At 39.2% G+C, this 24,689-nt stretch overlaps 1 protein-coding gene across 5 annotated transcripts in view; it reads right to left on the bottom strand.

Moving 5' to 3' along the window:
- The window catches only part of LOC139633785 (uncharacterized), a 38,136-nt gene continuing 13,447 nt past the window's right edge, over window positions 1-24,689 (bottom strand). For 2 of the 5 annotated variants that reach the window (XM_071499711.1, XM_071499716.1), the window contains 41 exons: window positions 24,602-24,670; window positions 24,200-24,339; window positions 23,160-23,291; window positions 23,017-23,074; window positions 22,411-22,491; window positions 21,641-21,696; window positions 21,456-21,524; window positions 21,317-21,341; window positions 21,176-21,199; window positions 20,766-20,834; window positions 20,537-20,676; window positions 19,947-20,066; window positions 18,531-18,588; window positions 18,180-18,224; window positions 18,018-18,074; window positions 17,788-17,930; window positions 14,926-15,027; window positions 14,787-14,835; window positions 14,619-14,699; window positions 13,522-14,340; window positions 13,350-13,427; window positions 12,998-13,134; window positions 10,175-10,276; window positions 9,926-9,983; window positions 9,682-9,818; window positions 7,615-8,704; window positions 7,388-7,509; window positions 7,202-7,309; window positions 6,601-6,658; window positions 5,166-5,300; window positions 4,784-4,885; window positions 4,505-4,684; window positions 4,319-4,399; window positions 3,755-4,039; window positions 3,591-3,665; window positions 3,345-3,478; window positions 3,119-3,247; window positions 2,833-2,890; window positions 2,664-2,744; window positions 2,477-2,557; window positions 1-2,115 (listed from right to left, as the gene is read on the bottom strand). In XM_071499711.1, the coding sequence (XP_071355812.1) occupies window positions 569-2,115; window positions 2,477-2,557; window positions 2,664-2,744; window positions 2,833-2,890; window positions 3,119-3,247; window positions 3,345-3,478; window positions 3,591-3,665; window positions 3,755-4,039; window positions 4,319-4,399; window positions 4,505-4,684; window positions 4,784-4,885; window positions 5,166-5,300; window positions 6,601-6,658; window positions 7,202-7,309; window positions 7,388-7,509; window positions 7,615-8,704; window positions 9,682-9,818; window positions 9,926-9,983; window positions 10,175-10,276; window positions 12,998-13,134; window positions 13,350-13,427; window positions 13,522-14,340; window positions 14,619-14,699; window positions 14,787-14,835; window positions 14,926-15,027; window positions 17,788-17,930; window positions 18,018-18,074; window positions 18,180-18,224; window positions 18,531-18,588; window positions 19,947-20,066; window positions 20,537-20,676; window positions 20,766-20,834; window positions 21,176-21,199; window positions 21,317-21,341; window positions 21,456-21,524; window positions 21,641-21,696; window positions 22,411-22,491; window positions 23,017-23,074; window positions 23,160-23,291; window positions 24,200-24,339; window positions 24,602-24,670 (7,115 nt within the window). In that variant the 3' untranslated portion in view covers window positions 1-568. The remainder of the gene's footprint in view (window positions 2,116-2,476; window positions 2,558-2,663; window positions 2,745-2,832; window positions 2,891-3,118; window positions 3,248-3,344; window positions 3,479-3,590; window positions 3,666-3,754; window positions 4,040-4,318; window positions 4,400-4,504; window positions 4,685-4,783; window positions 4,886-5,165; window positions 5,301-6,600; window positions 6,659-7,201; window positions 7,310-7,387; window positions 7,510-7,614; window positions 8,705-9,681; window positions 9,819-9,925; window positions 9,984-10,174; window positions 10,277-12,997; window positions 13,135-13,349; window positions 13,428-13,521; window positions 14,341-14,618; window positions 14,700-14,786; window positions 14,836-14,925; window positions 15,028-17,787; window positions 17,931-18,017; window positions 18,075-18,179; window positions 18,225-18,530; window positions 18,589-19,946; window positions 20,067-20,536; window positions 20,677-20,765; window positions 20,835-21,175; window positions 21,200-21,316; window positions 21,342-21,455; window positions 21,525-21,640; window positions 21,697-22,410; window positions 22,492-23,016; window positions 23,075-23,159; window positions 23,292-24,199; window positions 24,340-24,601; window positions 24,671-24,689) is intronic. The other 3 variants (XM_071499712.1, XM_071499713.1, XM_071499715.1) reach the window with 3 other exon arrangements.

Below are 24,689 nucleotides of genomic sequence, written 5' to 3'. Positions count from 1 at the left end.
TCCATTTTACAATACAATTTTATTAAATTGAACAAAATAAGAATATAAAACTCCTTCCAAAATCACAGAGCTCCTGAAAATGAGACAATAAAAATATTAAAAACTGAACAGTTTAATAATCTCATTTTCAATGGGTTTACAAAACATTTACAAACTCAATATTCATAGTCAAACCAAGCAAAACTTTTAAACATATTTACAATATACTGAAGTAATCACTACTCCAACAGAATATTAGTTACCTTCATTTAAAATTAATGTCTATTAGGTGTTTCAGGAGTTTGAACCCATTTGATACATCTTCCCTACTGTGGCAATATATACATATACAGCAACGTGTACATGTGAGCACACAAACACAAAACACATTCAAAATAAGACTGTCCAAACTGAAAACTGTCTTGACTTGAACATTTATTGTTATTGAACAAATTTAAATTAATGATTTAAATTATGTGGGTCTGTAAGGTCAGTCTCCAGTTTTTTGGTCTGCAGTAGCTCAAGATATTATACCCTGATGAGGTGAAGGGGTAAGGGATAATAATTTTTCTTCATCCAGATAAACCCCTCACTGAAAGGCTGGAGGTCTGAAGTAAAGCTGGGCTGTGTTTTGTGTTATTATATTGCTGCTGTTCTGCATTGGAACAATTATTTGGGCACTGTACTTGTTTGGGTCAATTAAGCTTTGTGAATGGTTATGCTGAGTGATGCTGCCCAAGTAAGCACTGGTCACTGTGTCATCTCCATGAGCCAGGTTGGCACTTGTCCATGAGACGTACTGCTGCTGCAGCTGTTGTTGCTGGTCTTGATGCAGCTGCAGCTGAGGGTTTTGCTGCAGCAGCTGTTGCTGTAGCAGCTGATGCTGCTGGTCTTGATGCAGCTGCAGCTGAGGGTTTTGCTGCAGCAGCTGTTGCTGTAGCAGCTGATGCTGCTGGTCTTGATGCAGCTGCAGCTGAGGGTTTTGCTGCAGCAGCTGTTGCTGTAGCAGCTGTTGCTGCTGGTCTTGATGCAGCTGCAGCTGAGGGTTTTGCTGCAGCAGCTGGTGCTGGTGTTGCTGAAGCTGTTGGTATTTCTGCAGCTGCTGGTGTTGCTGAAGCTGTTGGTGTTGCAGCTGTTGCTGCTGGTGTTGCTGCAGCTGCTGGTGTTGCTGCAGCTGCTGGTGTTGCTGCAGCTGCTGGTGCATTGCCAGGCTAACTGGACTTGGTAAACTGTGTCCAAATGATTGCAGATTCCCCCAGATTGCTTCCTTCTCTGGGTGTATCCTGTTTGGGTAGAGCCCACTTGCACTGTACCCTTGGTATAACACCCCAGTGTTAACAGGTAGGTTGTCTGGTGCTGAATAACCTGCAACAGCCTCAGAGGAAAGGTGACCTGAATTTCCATTTGTGACATAAACCATTTTGCTGTGCTGACCACACTGTCCTGAAGCTGCCAGAGCGGTACTGGGGTTTGCTGTTTCAACTGTGGAGGAACTGGGAGCGCCCTGAATGAACACCTCAGTGTGGTCCTGTCCTTTACAGCCACCCATCAATTGCTGGTTAGTTAGGTCCGTCCTGGCAGTTATGATGGGTTTAATGGGCAGATGACAAACCCAAGTGGAGTCGCAGGCTGGGTCAGGGCTGGGCTGACAGTTCTGCTGCAGTGAACTAAGTGTGCATTTGGCTGGCAAAGGATCCTTGAGTTGGGGGTTATCGGTGGAAGTTCTGTACAGTGTCTCAACAGATGTATCGGCTGGCCTTTTCCTGGATGAAAGGCATTTATCTCTGGGAGACACTGGAGGGGTTTCAGTAGTTCTGTTAGTAGGACTAACAGAAGGCCTACAGACAAATTGGGGCTCTACTTGTACCTCTGCCTGTCTCACTTGCATCTCAATGACAGGGCTTTGGTGCTGAGACACCGGTGGTCCGAGCTCTGGTTGCATGAAAGGGCTCCTGCAGGTCTCTTGGGGATTGAGACATGTGCCAGCACCAGGGAATGGAAAGATAACAGAATCAGCCTTTGAGGAGGCACTGGCAACATCCAGAGGACTCGAGACTGTTCTGTGTTTGAGCCCATCCAAATCTCCAGCCACTGCAGTCTCTTCCTCCAAATGTTTTTCTGGTTTCTGTCTTGCTCCTAAGAGACCGTGAGACCATGGGAGAACACAAGAAAAAAGCTTAAATTTAGAAAATGATAAGCCTCATCTTTGAGTCCTCCATAAATCTCAGGAAATGGATTTCCAGTGGTACAGTATCAAATGCAAAAGTGAATAAGAATTTCACCTGCTAAAGAAGTGGCTCGAGGACATACATATATACTGTATATACACTGTACAACGCAGAAAAATGAAGCCAACATGGAAGTTTTTCAAATGACCACTTGAGGCTGACTCCAAAAGCGAGTTAATCATCCTCGACCGCCGTGTTAAAATGCTCATCTTTACAGCAGAAATAAACATTGTACTTTGGTACATAAACAACACATGGACATTTCATACCATTGTCACTTCTCTGGTCTGTCTCAGGTGCCTCCATTGGAAGAGATTCCTTTCGACTCTGCCGTTTCTCTGACTGTTTGTCTGTGCAAAAGAAATCAAATGTCATAGCTCACACCCATACTCTGCCTAGTTAAGCAGTGTGTAGGAATGGGGAAAAATAGACCCTTACTGGGCTGGTGGAACTTACCCCTTTGTTGTGGAGTACTGGTGGGTAGACAGAAGACGCTCACTTTCTCGTCTTTCTTGATGTTTTGAACCATTTTTAAAGCTACAAAAATCAATCAGTTGATACTCATTACTGTATAATCCCATTCACCAGAAACTCTGCAACAGCTGCAAATTAAACCTACTGTTACCTTCACTGAATGGAGCTGTCTGCACACATTCATATAGCTCCTTTCCCAGCATTACAACCTTTGTGAAAGAAAACATACAGGGTAACAATTTCAATAATGAATAAGCATTTACTCTTTGTCCATTAACTTATTTTTTCCAGGCAAATGAAGCACGGTTGCGAAATCTTAACAAACATTTCTTGTCCACCTCAGAAAGATGACAAACATGCTCAAATAGCTCATTAAACAGATCTTGCCAAATCACTCCACTCTGACACATGCATTACACAGACACCCAATGGGATACCTGCGCATCTATCTCGTTGTAACGCTCCTGCTGTGAGAGTAGCTTGGTAATACTGTTTAAGTTTTCCAGTTTCTTGTCTTGGGTCAGGTTCTCCTGCCAGCACGACAGAAGGTGTGGATACTGCATCAGCTGAAAGACATGCATATCATATCATTAAAAAATATGGGTGCAAATTAATACATTTGCTGTTTAGATGTTTTCTATGCTTTACTGAGACACCACTCACAATGTAATTTAACTTGTGGTCCACGCTGACCACATGCTGAATGACGTCCTTGTGGGAGAGCATCTCACTGCAGCTCTCACACAAGAAGAATGACATCTCAGATTTCCCTCGACATTCCCACATGTTACCCAAACCTGGTGAGGACACAATCATGCATGTATAACATGTATGTTTGTATGCTTCGGTGCAGTGACTTGAAATAATAGGAGCTGGATGGGATTACTGTGAAATGATGGACACACCCACCTATGATTGGTTCTGTGTCCAGTCCCCTCACTGTCAAGTATCTGGAAATATTACTGCAGCCCTGAATTCTTTCCCCTGTGACAGCAGTACAAAATAACAAATTAGTATGTTAAATGACAAGAGCCACCAATTCATGCAGTGTATGCTAAATGCATAATACCTACCCACTGAAATTTTTGGAAGCGCCTGTGATGTGCTGTCCTGCACAGGTCCTGGTCTGCACCCTGGGTGTTTTGGTACATGTCCTGCTCCTGCTTTGAGGCTGGGTCTTGATTGGTTCTGCTGTTCTACATCCAAGGCTGCAGAAGAGAAAGCTGGGCTGGGGGATATTACAGGTGATGTTTTCTCTGTGTCTTGAATCTCTGGGTCATTTCTCTCCTGCTGCTGTCTGTTTTCAGAGGCCTCTTGGTGTTTATGAGGGGTTTGAGCAAAGGTGTCTACAGATTCTGCTGGGAGTTAAGGAAGAGGGAGATGGCAGATGTGACACAGAAGTAAGAGACAAACATACAAACAATAACGGAATCGCAAAGACTAACAATGTAAGACATTTTATATTTAACAGCAATATCTGCAATATCTGCAATCAAGTCCACAAAACAACAAAAAACACATCACAAAAACTGATAGTGGCTAAGAATATTAATGCTGCAAGAGTCATGCTCTTCAAATTTACTTTCAATAATGAAATCATGTGGAAATGAGCATGTGGAATTAGCATGAGTATTTACCAGGACTCTGAATTGCAGGTGTGACTTCAACATGAGCCTGAGCCTCCACATTTGGCTCAAACCTTTCCTGTTTGACAGTCACTAAGCAGAGCAGAAATCATTTATTGGTCTAGCTGTACATGTGTACACTATGCAGTCTGATTTTCTTTTGGGAAATGTGTAATGACAACCACAGATATATTACACCTTTTGTGTGTGCAGCTTGATGCAACATGCTTGGAGCTGGGATGGGGTCTGGATGACCTTTGAAGCCCACACATGTCTGAAGTTGGTCTGGAATCAGGTCATGAGCTTCTGGGTGTTTATCAGTCCACTTCTGAGCTCTGTCTGACCGACCCGCTTTCTCTCTCAAGTTGGATTTAATTTCTGAATTAAGACCAGTAGTTTATTCAGCAGTGTACAATTTCAGAAGAAATATCTTTTTGAGATTTTTTTCCAAAGATTCATTTGCATTTGTGTTCCTACCTGGCATACAGCCCAGTGGTGTCTGGAGCCCATGTTTGTTCTCCTGGTTTGGTTTGTTGTTAGTAGAAAGTCCCGACATTTCATTCTGTGGCATGTACGTCCCTGAGAGACAGAAATTGCAGTAATTAGTCTACTATAATCCAGATCTGTGTATCTCATCCACAGGACATCACAATAACATCTAATAACATCTCAAAATACGTAATGAGTTTCTCAATCATCAAAAATAGTCAGAAAAAAAAAACCTCAACTACGGTGTCAATAAATCCAAAGACAGCAATATACCCTCTGGAATGTAAGTACAAAATTTTAAGTTCAAGTGTATTTGCATGTTTGCAGATAAATTTCAAACTTGATTCTCAGAAATGACGTATGAACTTACCATCATCTGAGCTTGAAACTTCACATGGACTGGCAAAGGCACCTTGCTGTCTCAAAGCCCCTGCATTCTCAGTTGTGGAAGATGATTGGGCTCGCAGGTTTCTCTTTTTCAGCAATTTTTTCACTCTTTCTAGAGCTGAGAGGAAAGAGACAGAGAGAAAAGGGAATTAAAACCAAAACAATGACAATATGTATAAAACTGTCCCCTCCATTAAAATAAATTAAATAATTCATTGTGCGCAATGTTCCTGCAAAGTTTACCATTTTCTATCATACCATGTTTAATTAAATAGAACAAATGGACAAATATGTAAACAAACATAAGTTTACAAAAATTAAAATGTTCTCTATTAACAACTGATGTGAGTGCCCTCCTGAATTACATGTATCAACAATGAGATATCAACCCTATCACGGTAAATTGGTGTCAAATACTCATTATTCCTTAAATATGGACAGGCAGAGAAATATATTACTTTCAGCCGATGGGACATTTACCCCTCAAAGCTCCAAACTAAAGAGGTATGTTACTTTGTGGCTTCCAATAAAAAAAAAAAGACCTTTTCTTTGATGCAGTGACCAAGTATTTCATAATTTTGTACTGTCACTAGCAAATAGGTTAGACAATAAAGTTACATAACAATTTATACAATGATCATTACTTTATATTGTTGATCACTGGTCGCTAAAAACCATTAATTTATACAGTGAATGTGATTTTGATATAACGTGCTTCAAACAGTCACATGCAGAGGGTTCATGTCTGAAACTGTATGAACCTGATGAAGAGTCGCTGCTGGAGAGCATATACAGCACACATGAAGCAGCTGTGCACAGACCTTGGAAGAAAACCACGCCCATATGCAGTAATACTGGTCAGGGTCCAGGCATGCTACTAGGATCCACATCCACACGTCCAAACTAACATAAAGACTCCATCAGGGCTTTTTTTTTGACAACATCTGGACATCTGTCCTCCAAAGTTGGTTTGAGATATGTCACTCTCTCTCTCTGCATGACTGCCACTCTGATACCATGTGACTTTCTTACTCAGACAATTTGAATTCCATCTTCAAATAAAAAAGTGATTATTGGATTATTCTTATTTTTTTTCGCCTAAACTATTTCTACAAATGTAATTTACCATTACAGCACATTTAGTCGTTACAAAGCTCAGATTGTTGTTTTCCTTCTAAGAAATATTTTTATCCTGCTTTCTAAATAAAAATATATAGATAAAATATATATATATATATATATATTTTTTTTTTTTTTTTTAAATGAAAAGTTCTTCAGTCCCTTCTGCTCCACTGCTACTAGAGTTCAACAAAGCACAGGGCCTGGTCTGGCTAAACCTCTTTCTTAGGAAGTCATAGAATTATTTTTATTTATATCATATATATATTATATATTTTTTAATATTGGAATATCTTTACCTTCCATGTCAGAGAGATCACCCAGCAATTTGTACTCATCACTTGTCACTGCTATACTCTAGCAGAAAGAAAGACAAAATCATACATGTTAACTACAAAGCACAACAAGCTACTTTGTTTAATAAATATACAAGCTGTCTTACTGATGTACGTTATAATGGATATGTATCCGTTTCATTTCAGTCCACAGTCTGTTAGTCCAGTGAGCCTTCTCTTTCCTCTACCAATACCTTGTACCAATGTACATGAATTCAATACACTGCATTTCACTAATGATTCATCTTCCTGTGCACTACAATGTAAACCACCTCACTCCACTGCAGAGTACTCTCAAATATCACTGATCTATGCACTGAAGACAAGAATCATTTATTGTTGCATTGTACTTGATTTTTTTTTTTTTTTTTTTTTTACAATCTAGCACAATTTCTTTGCGCGAGTACGATTCCCCTTAGTTTCTATTAAAATGGTTATTCACTGCTTACTTAAAGTGGACCAAATCCGCTTTAAGGATGTGATACAATATGTACAAAAATCAACTACCACACAGGCTGTTCATTTTTAATCATATTGACTGTGTGAGGAGACTTGTGCAGCTCACCTGGCTCCTCTGAGATCCTACGTCTTTCTCAGCCTCAGCTAAATGGGCCACTATCTTGTTCAATTTACTCTCCTCCAGCTTGCCAGTCAAATGAGGGTACATCCGTTTCTGGACAGAAAATTCAAAGCACACAGTTAACATCTGTAATACTGCCCTGCTTTACAAGCTTCTTACATTTTCACCCACCACATAGTTACGCTTGTGGTTGGCGCGGACCACGTGATTGGAGTCGATCATCTTGATTGAGCACAGCAGACAGAAGACTTTCTGCTTTTCCCCACATATCACTGTAATCACATGCTCCATGCCTGCAAGACAAATGCGCAGACCTCTAAATAAAACCAGAATTAGTTGAGAGGAAAGAAATTCGCAGGCTTACTGCACGATTTTTCCATATAAATAATAATACTTACCAACTTTAGGAAAGTTTTCTCTTGGCTTTGAGGTATGTGATTGCCCTGTGGGTAGATTCTTGTGCTCAGACCTGACAGACATGGGTGTGGTCTGGTAGGGAGCAGCAGATGGACTCCTCTTATGAATATGTGGTGCAACATCAGAGGCCTCAGTATTTTTACATTTAACTGATGTTGCCACATCAGTGGCCATAACAGTCCCTGTAGCTTGAGATGTGACCGTAATTCTGGATGTTGTTTCAGAAGGCTTAGTTCTGCGGGCGGCTTCAGGCCCCACTGTGGATCCCATTCGAGAGCTGGGTGCAGCTTTATATGAAGTCGCTGTAACTTTGGATGCGGCTCCAGCACTGCTTTCCAGTGGTTTGGACCCTGGTGCGGAATTTGTGGTTTTGGTTGTATGACAGGAACCCCCTCCACTATAGATGGGGGCGGTTCCTGTAAATTTGGAAGAGGCTGCTGTGTATTTAGAGTTGGTTGCAGTACCGATGGTGGAACTTGCAGTCAATTTGGTGGTGGCTGCAGTGGCAGTGGAGGTTGTTGCTGTACATTTGTAGTTAGTTTCTCTGCGTTTCATGGTGGTTGTAGTACAGTTGGAGGTGGGAACTGAGGAGATGGTGGTTATACTAGAATTGGGATTGGCTGTAGCCATTTTGGTGGTGGATGCTATCCATTTGGCAGTACATTTGGAGATGGCTGTCTTGGATTTGGTGAGGGTAGCAGAATTTGAAGTTGCTGCGGTTTGAGATGTCCCAACTATATTGGAAGAGGTTATGGCTTTTGATGGTTCCACACTTTTGTTTGGAGGGATTTTATCTTTGGCGTTATTTCCTGTGGAACCAAAATGCAAAATGGCTGTGTTTGTCCCACTTTTGGACACATGTAGACTTGATGCATCTTTACTACATCTGGAAACAGTCAGACGGGTGTTAGCCTTGTCAGCTGACTTAGGGACTTTGATATGGGTCCCTGTGACGTCTGCATTTGATTGATGAGGGACTTTTGTGGACGTGGTTTCAGTCATTACAGGCATGGCTGCAGGTACTGAGGATGGCTGTGCCTCAGAGTCCTCTGGATCATCAATCACCACTCCCTTTGAAAACAAACAACCATATTTAATACACTGCCCATTTATCAGTTGTTTTGGTACAAACCAAAACAATTACTACCTATAAAACCTTAACTTCCTGAGATTCATGACACACCAACCCACTGTGCTCTGGTCATCTTCCTGGGTGACTTGTTAGTATCTTTACTCTTATTTTCAGATTTAAACTCTGTTCTTTATCTGTTTCCTACCTCTTTGGACTGTTTAGTGGACATTTGAATTTCCCCTCTGGAGATCAATAGTCTTATCTTCAGTCTTAACTCATCACAATGCATTTAAATGAGGTAACATGGTGACTTTGAAAACAATCCCATCTTATCAAATTACTGATCTGACAAGACATGTAATATTTAGATAAACTGAAAATTATCAATACACCCTAATACTTTGTAGGACTGAAATGATATTGGCAACACAATTTATCACTAGCGCTGGGAGGACCTCATGGTGGGACCATGAGGTCTGAAGTAAAAAAGCAGAAACTAACAAACTATGAAAACCATCCATTACATTTAGACGACTCGCCTCCCCAAAGTGTGAATAAAAGCAGATGCAAGCAATAAAGCAATTAAGTCAGGATTTTTGCACCTTCTGTAAACCTGACCCATAAACACATCTGAGAGACAACATGCCAGATATCCTTCAGGTCAGTAGAACAGCAAAGAGAAAGGATGTATGCAGTGGAAAACCTGGGATTATGTCAAAATAATGAATTTTACTTGAATTAAATCAGAATGTTTTGCATTAAGCTTTTATTTTACTTGAGAAATTGCAGTGGTGTCTATTCTTAATATGCCCATCCAGTATCATCACATTGAGATTACCTCACAGAAGGTAGACATGCAAAGTTCAAACTGAACTGAGGTGGTCTTTGGGACTGCAGTTGAACCAACAAAAACGTGCATTTTCCTGTAGTAGGAAATTATTTTCAGAAAAATCATTTAGATGCCAAATTGACTGACCTGGATGTTGTCCACCTCATGGTGAGCATGAACGGGGACTGAGGCATGCACAGGCTGAACACCAGACAAAGCTGAGGTTGAAGGGAGCTCATACCTACTGTCCTGCTGAGCCTGAAGCGCCTTCACTGTCTGTATGGCTGTGAAGATAATACAGAATAATATTGCATGCTCAAATTAACTTACCAAAACCATTATGAACAAAAAAAAAAGCATGCTAAAAAATTAAGGGAATGTGTACTCTTACCTGATTTAAAGCTTTGTTTTGAGATGTTATTGTAAATCTCTTCATCCAGATCAACAACCTGAAGTCCAACAACAATTAGTAAATCATATTGAATTTGGTTTGAATCTTTCAAATCAGTTGTTTTGCCTAGATCTTTCTCCAATGTTGCCTAGGACGGACCACGGGAAAATGTTTTTGTTTTTTTTTAAATCTCAGTTGATGAAGTGACTCTTATAATCATGTCTGCAAGTTTTTAGAGCGGGTCCAAACCTGAGCTTCTCCATATCCTTTATCTCGTTCCAATAAAGCAGCCTCCTGTCTGACTTTCATCCTGTGATGCTCCACTGGTGCACCTGAGAGTTTCCATGACCCCTAATGTCAGAAACATACACAGGGGAAGGCATCAGAATTACAAAACAAACCATCTCACTTTGATTATAATTCTGCCTGCCACCCATACACATGTGAAGGACCTGGTAGGATATATGGACCAGAACAAAAGGTTATGAAGGTGGCTTTAATCTTGTAGAGAAGTTGTTAAATTACAATGGTAAGTTATGATTTTGTTCTTCAACACTGAGTCTTCATTGTTTTTTTTAAATAATTCAAAAAGTAGCTTAAAGGCTTCTAAGACTCAACAACCATTTTATCTGTTAATATATAAACCTGATATGAACAAAGTATGATCATACTGTGTACTATTTTATTCCCATTGAAGCCCAGTATATGTATACATTTTCATGTATAGATTTTTTTTTTCCCCAAGTCCGGCTGAATACAATTTTTATATGCCATGTGTACATTACAAAAAAAGACTTGTTGGTGACTGTAATTCCTCCTCTCCACACTGGCTGTGAAGTGATACCTTCATAGAGCAACTACACTGTGAAAGACACACAATCCATTCAAAGGTTCAGCTGGAGCTCATGTAGCAGACATACCCAGCCTAGCGTCAGCCACAAGCCATTCAAATAAGTTCATAGGAAAGACATGCAGAGTTATGGCTACGGAACTGACACTTTCTCACTCTCCCCACCATCAAACTATCAAACTGGTAGGAAACAGAGACAAAAGACCCCTTTTCCACAAACAGACCACAGGCCACAGAGACATATACATACATTTATTTTATGGACATGGTGGAAGATGGATGTGTGAGAGATAAACTCCAGATTAAACAATTAAAAGTTCTATAGAAAGTTGCTTACTCCTTTAGTTGAAACAAAAGGAGAAAACGGATAATGCCTTTAAACATGGGCCTGTAGTATCTGAAGTTCCACAGGGTATGTGACATGGGTTTGGTATGTTTAGTTAGGGACCCCAGTTCAAAAGGTGCCACGGTAGATGGGTGCCTCTCTGTCTCAGGAAAATGAGGCCTTTTTTTGGTATGGACCATATATTTTGTCTTCGGTTCACGAAAACAACCAACCCATATAAGCAGATAGTTAGAGCTGTTATTCAGAGGAGATTCATATTGGCTTCGACTCCTCTCTCAGGCAATCCATGGTGCTTGATTTGATGCTGGACTTCTTTGTAATAAACCTTTTATACACAAACAAGACGGTGTCAGCGGAGTTTCCTCCATCATCTTCACATCATCGCTATTTAAAAAACAACACGCCAACCCCCAGTAGTGCAACTCACAGCAGGTGAGATCTTAACATTCTGTTCATGACTGGGTTGAATTCGAGATTAAATAATATTCAATCATCAGATTCCATTCGTAGATATAGTTGTTTACCATTTAGTTGTACAGCGTATTTGTAAATAGCCACCAATCATTCTCTCTCACCATTGCTTAAACCTGGTTTTCTGCTCCATTTTTCATTCTACTAATCATTGCATTTACCCTGTAAATAGTAGTATAGTTAATAAATCTCTGAAAATCAGTTGTTGTGCTGTTGTGTTTCTTTGAAGTACAGCCTGGAGATCCACTGAAGTGCAGCAATTTAAGAATAATGTTCCTCGACGTAAAATTGCAAAGAATTTGGGATTTTCAGCATCTATGGTCATTAAAGGACTCAGAGAATCCGGAGAAGTCAGTGTGTGCTGGGGACAAGGCCGAAAACCAGTATTGGATGGCCATGATCTTTGGGTCCTCAGGTGCCACTGTATAAAAAACAGATATGACTTTATAGTGGAAATCAATGCACGGGCTCAGGAACACTTCTGAAAACCATTGTCTGTGAACATAGTTCGTCACTGCATCCACAAAAGTTGAAACTCTACCATGCAAAGAAGAAATCATATCTAAACATGATCCAGAAACGTTGCTGACTTCTCTGGGCCTGAGCTCATTTAAGATGGTCTGAGGTGAAATGGAAAAGTGTCCTGTGGTCTGACGAATCAAAATTTCAAATTCTTTTTGGAAATCATGGACGCTGTGTCCTCCGGGGTACAGAGGAGAGGGACCATCCAGCTTGTCATCACCGCACAGTTCAAAAGGCAGCGTCCTTGATGGTATGAAGGTGCATTAGTGCCCATGGCTTGGGTAGCTTGCACGTCTGGGAAGGCTCCATTAATGCTGAACGATATATACAGGTTTTGAAGCAACATATGCTGCCATCCAGACAACGTCTTTTTCAGAGAAGGCCTTGCATATTTTTAGCAAGACAATGACAAAGCACATTCTGCAGGTATTACAACCGCATGGCTCCATAGTAGAAGACTCCGGACGCTAAACAGGCCTGTCTGCAGTCCAGACCTGTCACCCAACAAAAACAGTTGGCGCATCATGAAACGAAAAATACGACAAAGGAGACCCCGAACTGTTGAGCAGTTGAAATCCTATATGAGGCATAAATGGGACATTTCACAGTGTTGTTGAAAGAAGAGGTGATGCAACACAGTGGTAAACATACCCCTGTGCCAACTTTTTTGAAACCTGTTGCTGGCAGCATATATTTTTCATAAAACAATAAAATTTCTCAGTTTCAACATTTGATATGTTGTCTTTGTGCTATTTTCAATTAAATATGGGTTTACATGATTTGCAAATCATTGGATTCTGTTTTTATTTACATTTTACACAGAGCCCCAACTTGCATAAAGAATATAAGAATTTTACAAGGATCTACTTTAACATTTACTCACCATCAAATACATCTGCTGGTGGTCAAATCCAGTAATGTGGCTGATGATATTCTTCTCTGGGATCTTCACAGAGCAGCACTCACAGAGGTAGATGGGGTCATGCTGATCACAATGGCATTCAAGAAGTGCGCTTAAGCCTAGAAAATATATTTCTCTTGTTAATATTGTGTTATCACTCTTCCGTATGGCAACAAGTATTTTTCTTCACATTAATTATTCAAATATAAAATGAATGAAGCTCCAGTAAATGTGAAACAGTTAATGAAATTTCATGAGGAATATTTTACACAATATAATAAAAGGTCTGTGTCTCGAGTTAAAAAAAAACAAAAATAAACAAAACAAAACTGACCAATCACGGGCTCTCTGCTCTTCTTCTTGACATACTGCCACAACTCAACTACTTCCTGGTTGCTCACATTGGGGGACACTGTAAGACAGCCATAGACAACCACAGACTTAGCCATTTTCACACAAATGTGAAGAAAAAATCTTCCACAAAAGTATACATGGCACTTAGATACCTTTATCATTTAGAGTCTTGTGACTTAGTTTGCCACTCTCTCCCTTGTCATTGCTGGTCACCTCCTTTAGTCCACTACTTGCAATTTTTTGGGAGTCTTCATGAGATGTGTCCTCTTTTGAGAAGAGCTGCTGTCTTTTACACCCCATTTCTCTCCCCACATCCTCATCAGACATGCTGTTTGGCCTCTTTCTTTCATTTTCTTTGCACATGTAACCCTTCAAGTTTGTCAGGACTTGCTTGTAACTTTTGCTCCCATTTCCAGTCTCTGCTTCATCATCTTTCTCCGTGTTTTGGCAGCTTTCTGGGATCCCACTTGGTCTTCTCGTTATAGGCTCTTCCACCTCCTCAACCTTCTCTTTTTTCCACTGGTATGTCTCCGTCTCTGCATTCTTTATCTTAGCTGGACTAATTTCTGTGTTCTGGCAGCTTTCTGGGATCTCCCCACTTGGTCTTCTCGTTATAGGCTCTTCAACCTCCTCAACCTTCTCTTTTTTCAACTGGTATGTCTCTCTCCCTGCAGTCTTTATCTTAGCTGGGCTAGTTTCTGAAAACATTCCTCTTATCTCCTCTGATTCTTTGTTGCTTGGCGTAGGATACTCCTGGTGGGCTTCTTTTTCTGCATTGTCTTCAGACTTTACAGAGCATTTGTTGGTAATTTCAGAATCAAGTTCTGCTGAAACCTTTTCCAAGATGTTCTCTTTGCTGTCTGGAGATTTTTGACTGGTCTTGTTCTCAAATCCCTCCATCGTCGTACTGTTTTTCTGACTGTTGTCTCGCACATGGTCCTCACCCACTTTCTTCACGGTTTCCCTGGGAACTGGGAAATATATGACATGAAAAAGTGCGTTTAACTATAATTATCTGCAATTTTTTGTCATATATCTATTCAGGAAGCAGTAACATGAATACAAACAAACCAGCTATCCAAATGAAGATAAATAATGGCGGAGGTAAAGAGATTAGTAGTAGCTGAATTCCAGGCAACCAAATTTCCATAGGTTTCCATAGCCGTGCTTGTTGAGGTCATACACACATAAATGGAACGTCTACATGACTCTCAAAATATTTAGTTAAAATATTTTAGTCTGGGCTTACACAGCTTCATTTGAGGTATTATTGGGGTTTTAAGTGATCCTCCCCCATGTCTTCTTTTTGCAGCTGCCACGATGGTCATTACTGAAACCAAACAATGTGAGAACAATCAACAAACCAATTCCATTACAGATGACAATGTGTAACTTTTATGGCAACACACATACTCACCTCTGTAGTAGGAGCACGGCTCCCAGATGGGCTTGTCCAACTCTATTCTCTTTGGAGACCAAAAATATTGCATAAGCACATGGCAAGAGGAGATACCACATGAAGATGGTACAGAAATTTAATTTCTAATATAGAATACCTGCACATGTGATACTTTGTGAATATGCTCTGCCTGTTGTGCCAAGTCCAGTAAGGTCTCTGTGTCAGTGCTTGAACTCTGTGAGCCTGGGTGGAAACAGTCCTAAACACACACACACACACACACACACACACACACACACACACACACACACACACACACATCAAATTATACTTTGTGTGTTGTCATAGACTCCAGGAAGACTAACAACTATAGCTAATAAACAGTACTGACAGACACATCTTATGAAGAATAATAACACACTAATAATAACACTGCAGAACATACTGTATTAATACACAACGTCATAACAGACATTGGGTGGTAACATATTAAGATTATTTTTAATTTGTTGTCATTTGGGAAACAAACAGAATAATGAAAATATTCTTAAAAGCGTTGCATAACTCATTACAGTATTTTTTTGTATTCCGAAGATTGATTTATGATTCTGTGAAAGAAGCAACAGCAGAGCCACTGTCCATAATCTTTACCGTATTTATTCAAGCTAATTTCAGCTATAGGTGTAGAATGAAAAACAATTACTATAGAAGATTTCATAACTACACATTTGCAGAAAAACACTGCATTTTATTGGCAAAGCATTAGAACATGAGGAATGTCAGCTCCCAGTTTTAAAAAGGTGGCAGGATGTTTAAGGTGCAAACCACACAACCACACATGTCCACAGTTTAATTCCCAGCTGTGGAACCACTGTTGCATCTAATACAGTGTCTCTCTACCATTGTTTGCTGTTTGCTGATCAAGTGAAACTGAGACTATCATCTATGTGGATAATTAATATTTAAAACATTAACAGAAACCATCTGGAGAACTTTTACTATGATATCTATCCAATCCAGAGAGGTACAAAGAGACCACACACTACAATTCATGTTGTACATGGAAGCTAAAATAACACTGTAAACAAGCTAAATTTATTTGCTTCACAGAATCACCAAAGGCACAATGCAGCTGCCCTGACACATTTTAAAATGCCACTAATAGGATTTAGCTAGTTAGCTAGTACTTGCTTAGCTAACTACTCACAATCAGCAATAAGGATTATTTTCTTCAAAGATTAATCAATCATCAACTTTGGTGAAAACTGTCCATCATAATTTTACCCAGTGTTATTTATTAGAATTGTTTGTCCTACCAAAAAATGCAAAAATAGGTTATTTATTCAACTTTCATGTAAAACTAGGGGAAAGAAACAAATTTACGAGGTTCACATTTAAGAGGTAAATGTTTGGCTTTTTTTTTTTTTTTTTTTGCTTAAAAAAGGCAACGCAAAAATATATTCATGTTACATAATCCACAATTTAATTTTATCATTTCAGCAGTGCAAGCTAATTTAACAAAACATTAGCATAATTCAAAACTAGCATTAGCATCCACGACTAGACACAAGACGTGATGAAAGTGATGACGATTTTCGACTCACCTGGGGCAAACTGTGGCTGACATCCGTTTTACTTTAACGACTTTTAATTAAACATTTTGCCTTATTTGAATTTTCAAGCGATAAAGACGAGTGACAAAGCGTCTTTACGACCAAGCAAAGGTCTCTGTGGTAACAAGGAAACATGTGCAGCGATGAAAGTTTGAATCTAAATAGCTGGCAGGCCTTCACAGAGGGTGTTGATGCGGATGTGAGGGACCCGAAACGTGTCGGTGGCTCACACTTTCTGCAAGATTTTGGGGACTGAAATCAGATGCAACTTCTAAAACAAACTGAGAAAACGTCCAAAACAGCTCTTTTTGCAATGGAAAGGGGAAAATCACCAGTTATTCGTGGTCTTTCAATCTTTATATTCAAAAGCTTTTATTTTGTAAGAATGCATCGATCAGAGACAGATGATCAAATTTTAAACAAGGAATTATTTCCCTTAACCCCAAAACCGGATAAAGACATTTTATTAATAGATATCTGTTAGCCTATTACTCTTCTACATATTGATTACAACATTTTGACCATACAGGACTTCATATTGTTGCTGAAACGCAGTCCAGTTTTATTAAAGACTGGTATACTAGTCACAGTATTAGATTTCTCTTGAATTTACTGGACCATGCAGACTCCCTACAGTACAGTTCAAAAATGTTTATATTTTTAATTTTTTTAGATTTTTACAAAGCTTTCAACACCAGTGGACATATATTTCCTATAGAATGCCACAAGTTGTTTGGTTTTTGAAAAACTTTTATAGATACTATTGATATGTTTAATAAAGCAATCAATAACTCTTTCTTAACTTAAAAACCTCCCATAAATTTGATATAAATTGCAGTGTCCCACAAGCTTGCCCTATTTCCCTAAAGTTGCTCTTAAAGGCATCTGTTTATCTAAAAGGGAAATAAGAATTTCACAACTAGCTTTTGACACAACTCTTTTCTTATGAAATAAAGTTTAGTTCATTTGAATGTAATAATAAAGGCATTTGCCATATTTTTCGAAGTAAAAACAAAATCACCCTGAGCGGGTGATTTGTTGTTTATCTCAGATACAGTCTATTATCATTTTGTATTATATTAACTGTAAATTTCCATTAGCAGGAATTTGAGGGATGAAAGTACAATGAGGTGCAAGTGGCTGGCTCTTTGTCTAAAATGACTCAAGGAGGGCCATCACATATTTCCCTATATACCTTGCAAACCTACAGCAACTTGCTGTCTTTTTTAAAGTGATGCATCGTAATGCTGGGGCTCCTACCGTCAATTCCAGCATAGTCCTGCTTTAATCAGTTCGCCTGCCTTTGCACAACACATATCTGGGCGCCCAAATAATTACTAAAAGTACTGAGTGAGGGTAAGGGAAAAAGACTCAAGATTAATGGCAAAATAAGTAAAATTACTCACCAGAAATCTTGCAACATGTTCCCGGCTGAACACATGAACGTAACAGTCATCATTTGGCAGTCTCCTCATACAGAGCAAACACAGAAATCCCACATCTGTGGACTCATGCCCTCTGAATTCGTGCATGACCATGAACTGCTTGCCTACAATAAGGAGGTGAAAAAAAGTCAAAAACATCCATAGCGCACCTCTGATTTCTGGCAAGACTTTTTCTTTCCAGCAGTACTCACCGAGCAGAGGGAACCTCTCATTTTGTTTGAGTCTGCTGTTTGTTTCACAACGTGGAACTGCATAGGGCATAACAGACAAACATGCACGAGTCAGATGAAAATAATGAAGACGTGCAATTTCTGTCAAATTTGTTAAGGCTAAGAAATAATTTCATCACTAACCTTCATTTTTCAGGAGAGTGTGGTATTCTTTAAGTTTCGCCATCACTGCAGACAAAATCAAAGAAGAGACATGGTGATTGTTCGGAACTGGTTCAAATCTCATTTTTGCATTTTAATGGTGTTTGAATAGGCTCTGTGGCAAACATGAGCAAAACCAGCTCAAATAACCTCATTTCACACATTTCACCATGCAGTGGTCACAGTTTTGATGGTAGTTAGTTTGGAGATGTACAAGTGCAAAGAAAAACTACAAAACATAAGATTAAGTGCAGAGAGGAAAGCTACACCAGGTCTTCCTCCTTAACTATAATAATTCATATTCTTTATATATTCTCTATATATTTTTCTTACCTTTTGGGTAATTCAGATGGATGAGGCTGTAAAATATACAGTATGGGATATCAAGAACCTGAGAAGGAAAGAAAAATATAATATCGTCCATAGAAAATGATTGCAGCAAACTAACCTTTTCATTCTACTATTTTACACTAACAAGTTTTACTGTGGTATTATGATCACTTCTAAATGCCAAAGATTTCTTTTAACTACTATGTACATTTCGATGCATAAGCCTTACACAAGCAGCATGTTTGTTAGTCCATGCCTTTCACGTTTGAAGCCTTTTCATACATTTCTGGTAAAAATGTGTCTTTTCTCATCTTAAAAAGGAGCTTAGTGTTCAAGGACATTGTATGCTGGGCTTGTTTCCTCCCAATTGCACAATACAGTTTAACTCAAAAGACCTCAACACTCACTGTGTATTATTTTTTCCTTTATTCATCAATACAGAACATTTCACAGCAGCATTATTAGTTATCACCTTTTAGACTGAATTTACGTTTGTTGAGATCCTTCTATCAGCTTTTACCAGCTTCATAACAAAGATATTGTTGTGTAAAATGAAGATCCAGGTCTGGGTCAGATATGACTCTGGACTTCAAAGAGATGTTCAAAAAGGCACTGAAGTCCTTCAGGGTTTGATGCAGTAGAGTTTATTCCTCGTAACAAGTCATAAACCGGAGCCCGTCCCAGCCCAGACTGATTTCCAAACTGTTTGCACATCCTTTTATACCATAAAACTTCCTGCCCACTTTGCCTCCAAAAAGGCAACTTTGCCCGGCTTCTAAAAAAAAGATGTCCCAGGTGCCTTGGAAATAGTGGAGTCACAATCAGCCTTCTTGGCAGCTCTTTACCTTTTGTGACAATTACTAATGGTGTCCAGCTACATCCTCAATCATCTTGCATGTTCGCTCTATTGGTGTCACGTAACCTTAGTTTGAACCCCCCGAGCTGCCATCAGCTGACTCCCTTATCTCTGAAAGGTTTTTACGTCAAATTTTTAAAAAGAACCGCAATGCGCTTGAGAATATATTTCTCATGCTTAATTACATATGTAAGCCCAACTATTGCCCTATGGTTGCTTCACCAATGCCCTAACCGTTGCTCCACTAGTGCTCTAATGAGTAGCTGGTAACAAGAATCATCATGTTGGCACACTCAACCAACAAGCCATTAATGTTGGTGTGCTCAGCCAAGAAGAAGAAGAATGCTCCGATAGCTTGGTACATGATAACAAACCAGACTGAGTACATTTTGCAACAGGTGTGAGTTTCTCTCCCAGGTATTGGCTGACTTAACTCAGTGAACATAATATGTGATATAATATCATAATGAACATAATATAATTATTGTTCCAACTCCTACAATATGAACAACTTAGTAAGAAAATACAACAGGTCTTCCAAGTTCTCTGAACTGGCCTTTTACCTTCAGCATCCTCTGATGTGGTCCCCTTTCATTCTCCTCTTCCCATGCCATTGACTTCAACAACTTCACATCCACCTGGTCCTCCCAGGCAAAAGGAAGCCGCCAGGGATTCTGGTACAGCTAAAAGAACAAACAATGGTTTATTCCAATGGAAGTCATCCTTATGTTACTGTGGTTCTGAGCCCTACATGACCCATTATTTTCTTTGCAGGATCTGAATATGCAGTTTTCATAAACTGTATTACATGTTTTTTGAATTTCATGAGCACAGATAACTTTTAACGGCAATCTCAATGTAATAGTAATGAAACAATAACAAAAGGACAGTGTTTCTGTTGATTGTAACTGATTACTTACACTACTTAAGATGAATGGATTACATAAAATACTAATTACAAACACATCCACATGATACATTAAGAGGCATTTCACTCCCCAACATTACAAACACAAGTTTCATCACTTGAAAAGGACTCGAAGCAAACTTTGTGGTGGCATGCACAGCTGCACCGGCACCACAAAACCATCCAGCATCACTTGCTGCCTCCACATTACTGCAGCCAATAGAAGCTTTTAAGAAAATGACTCACCAAAGTGTTTGCGAGATGTTTTTGAGAGTTAAAGTGTTGCCTGAGAGAGGAATCAGGAAAAGTGTCCTTACAAGCAAAGCATATATAAATAGGCTCTGTCTGAATCTCACTGCTCACACACGTCACAACAAGGGATGCACCTAATCAAAGAAACAAAAGAGAAGAAGAAATTATATATTTTCCTCTTCAACACCTTGCAAAAACACAATGACAACGTGGTTCAGCTCACCAATAACCGGTTGATTTCTCTTCAAGCCCTCAAGAATGTATCTGTATAAGCCCAAATTTGGTTTGTAAACTGCGTGAAAGGAAGAACAGTTAAGAAGAAGTTTAATTTTCCTCAACAGGAGACATGAAGCAAATCATTGGAAAATTATAGTTAAGATAATGTAAAAAAAATTAAAAAAAAAAAAAAAAAAATGCTTCGACCATATTCATCCATATTCATGAGTAATGTTGAAGCTCACTGTGTGAAGCTGATCTGTTCTATGATATAAAAATTAAATCAGTATGGTATATTTAACAAAAAACTGACAGATTGGCATTTATTTATTTTCAGACCTTTGGACCAATATGTTTTTCTGCATTGTTATTAATCAAAGTGGCGCAGCATGTTTTCACAGGAGGAGAAAAATGTACCTGTTTGGTTATAACCACCGGCACCTACATATGAAAGAAAGACAGTCATGTTCACATCATATACAAATGAGCTTAATAACAATAATAACAATTATACACAAAATATATTGTGATGGAACTGAGAGAAAAGTGAATGGGTACCTTCTTCAAGGAATTTGTTCAACATCTGGGGAAAAACATTACAAGTATGTCTTAAGTAAGGTATGATTTCGTAGCATATCGTGGATCATCAAAATCGTGTTTAGATTTTCTCTAGGAAGACATGAAAATCTTGACATACCTGTTTGTGATTCCACTGTGACAAATGGTTCAAATACTGAAACACATTTTCAAAGATGACACTGCAGTCCTACCACAAGGGACACACAAAGTTCAGTGTATTAATAAAAGCCATGCACTCAGTGTTCTCCAAAACACAGACAGTAATAACATCAGCGCTGTTGTCGTCAGATCATAAATTATCACCTGACAGCGTAGTTTGTACGATCGTGGTTGAGGTGCTGCTGACACAGGACGATGCTCTACAAAGAAAAAAACAAAACTGAATTGAATATATTCCGTTTTGTGGAGTTTATCAAATGTCCAAATGCTTTTTGCATCAACAACTTGAGAGAGAATTTTAAAAACACTGGAGATGCTTATTTTAATAGTCCAAACATATGCAGCCGAAACGTGACAGACATAGAACTCATCTTGCACAACTAAAACATACAGGGATCACACTGAATATAATATAAAGCTTCTGTATTTACAAACTCAAAGAACTATGTTTTCCAAATTGAACTGAAGTATATTATCCATAATATGAATTGAAATAACAGCTTGCTCAAAATTAGGCAATTACTGCCAAAAAAGCAGCATGTTCTGCACTATCTTGTCCAACCATCTGTTGTAAAATCTGTATTCATATGAGTATTTGCATGATCCATTAAACCTGTTGTGACTCTGTCAGTCAGGAATGAGATAAAATGTGGTGGTTTATAACCAATATACACAACATAACCATATGTAATCATGTATAATTATACATTAATACAGACAGTGAGAATAATTATAGAGTGTGTGTGGATGATTGTGCAACATGGAGAAAACACACACAATGCATCCTGTTATTCCAGTGTTAAGCCCCGAGGGAACTATTGAACTGTTAAGGTGGAATTCTTCTGTCCCAGAATAAAAACTGAACAGCCTCAAAGAGGTGAGGACAAAGTAACTCACACTGAAATCATACATACCCAGCTTGTTCCCTGGTTTAATGATTGTGATCAAGCTGCTCCCCTTGTCTTCCTTTACAATGGATTCCACTTTCTTCAAAGCTAAAGTCACCAAAGGCTCGGTTAGTAAATTGTAGCGATGGTTCGGTTCATTCGGAGAAATACAACATAGCAGAAGCAAGAAAAAGGCTGAACTGTTAAAGTAAGTCAAAATGGTTGGTGTATCACTTATTCAATCATGTGTCTCTCTTATGCTATTGTGTTATAAGAAATGAACGTGCTCTTGTGATTCGTTGAAGAGGCCCACTGTTCTCCTCATCCTGTTTATGCTTTATGCTTCATAGTCTAGGTCTTTATGCATCTTCAGGTTTCTTGTGTCGTCTAACATACATGTGTCTGCATATAGCAGACACATGTATGTATATCTCATGGATGTTCGCAATTGGTTGTAATCAAAAAGGTAGCCAGACTCTGTGCGGTTAGTACAACGAATGAGTTTGCTTGCCAACTTTGTGTGAGTCCTGTCCCCCTATTGATCAATAATACTCTTGTCATTAATCTTTGGGTCAATCAGTGTCTGTGTTTTTATTTCTGTGTCTGTGTACAGTGTTTCAACAGAAAATCCACCTTCTGCATAACAGGTGAAATCCACTGATTGGAATTCAGCAGGCTCCAGGCTCACTTCCTGTAACAGAAAGCCATACACATCAACACAAACACAAGCATCAACTTGGGAGAGGGAAGGTTAAGGATTTTGTACACTATATTACCTTCAGATCCGTGTTTGCAGTTCCATGAATTTCTTCTGTCTGCTTTGCAAAATCTTGAATCATGGAGGCGAAGGGCTCGGTGTAATGCTTGTAGCATTCCTTTGACAGCAAAGTAGAAGGGTGCCACACTTTCTGCACAGATTAAAACTGATGTGAATTACACAGACACCCTACAGGAAGACAAACTGTACTGACTGTTCTCAGGCCATCCGATTACAAGTGGACAGCTCTAAGTACAGTTGCTAATGCACCCAAGACGCATAGAGGATGCACTTGAGATCTGATCACATGTGGCCACATTCTTCTGTTAGAAAGAACACTTGCTCTGCTGATGTCCTCTGCCACAGTCTAATTGGTGCCAACCCCGTTTCATCATAAACTGAAAATATTGAAAATACTGTCTGTACTAATAGCTGTGAGCAACACAATGATTTGCTCTACCCCCTCCATGTCCTGTTCTCTCTCTCTCTCTCTCTCTCTCTCACTCCACACACACAAGCACATTGATAACGGACCCGTCTGGCAGTGGATTGGCTAGAAAACATCAATGCATACGTGTTTATTTGCATCTAAAGCAGGGAGGTGAGATCTGATCAGAAGTAGTAACTGGAGACACATTTTAAAGCCAGGTGTGAACTAACGTACTTACTCAAGACATATGCTAATGCCAGGTCTGAACAGGGCCTATGACTTTCTGAAACTGATAACCGATTTACACCCACCTAATGCCATGACTGATCAGCTGTGTGGACGTGAGAAAGAAGCCAAGGATTTAACTACTTATTAAGGCAAGTATGGTGCTTGTGTGCAAAAATGCAGTAGTGCAGTGGTTGAGAAATTGTTGCTCCTAAGGAAAGGGCTTCTCTTGTCAAAACACATTTTCATCATCAGCTTTTTCCAAACTGTGTCCATTTGAAAATTCTTCGAAATTATGGTTTATTTTATGTCTTACGTCAGGATACTGCACAATCACAGCCCACCACCAGAGATTTGTTTTATGATTTGTTTTATGAATATTTCATATAATCAATGCTACTTACAAAGTAACAAAAGATGTGGTCAAAGCTCAGGACATGCTTGATGAGCATGTGGGTGGCCAAAGTTAGGTGGCAGAGAGTACAGAGGTAGTATCTCTTCTCAGGCGGTCCAACGTTGATGCATTCAACAAGGTGCTGCATGCCTGGAAGACGGTGACAAGAGAAGATAGGAAAGGGCCATATCATAAGAGAAGTGACAAGGTAAGCTGTCCCATAAGAAAACATTCCTCTACATGAATCAATTAATTATTTCACTTTATTTGTAGATTGAACAATTGAATCTATGTTATTAGACAATTAAATTTTTACTTTTCGTCTTTCATCACACGCTTCCGGTTCGCTTTAACTGTGACAAAACTGACATTTTGTTAGGTACGTAGGTTTTACGTTGGTACATTTACTGACCAAGAAGTGGATGTTTTCGGTTGCTGTCTCTTTGGTATGTTTGGATCATTGTCCTCTTTGGCTTGGAAGCTAAATGGAGAGAATAAAC

This window comes from Trachinotus anak, unplaced genomic scaffold, assembly GCF_046630095.1.
Source record: "Trachinotus anak isolate AG129_WGS33_773 ecotype Australia unplaced genomic scaffold, CSIRO_AGI_Tana_v1 ptg000016l, whole genome shotgun sequence".
Lineage (NCBI taxonomy): Eukaryota > Metazoa > Chordata > Actinopteri > Carangiformes > Carangidae > Trachinotus > Trachinotus anak.
This window is presented reverse-complemented; position numbering and strand designations above follow the sequence as displayed.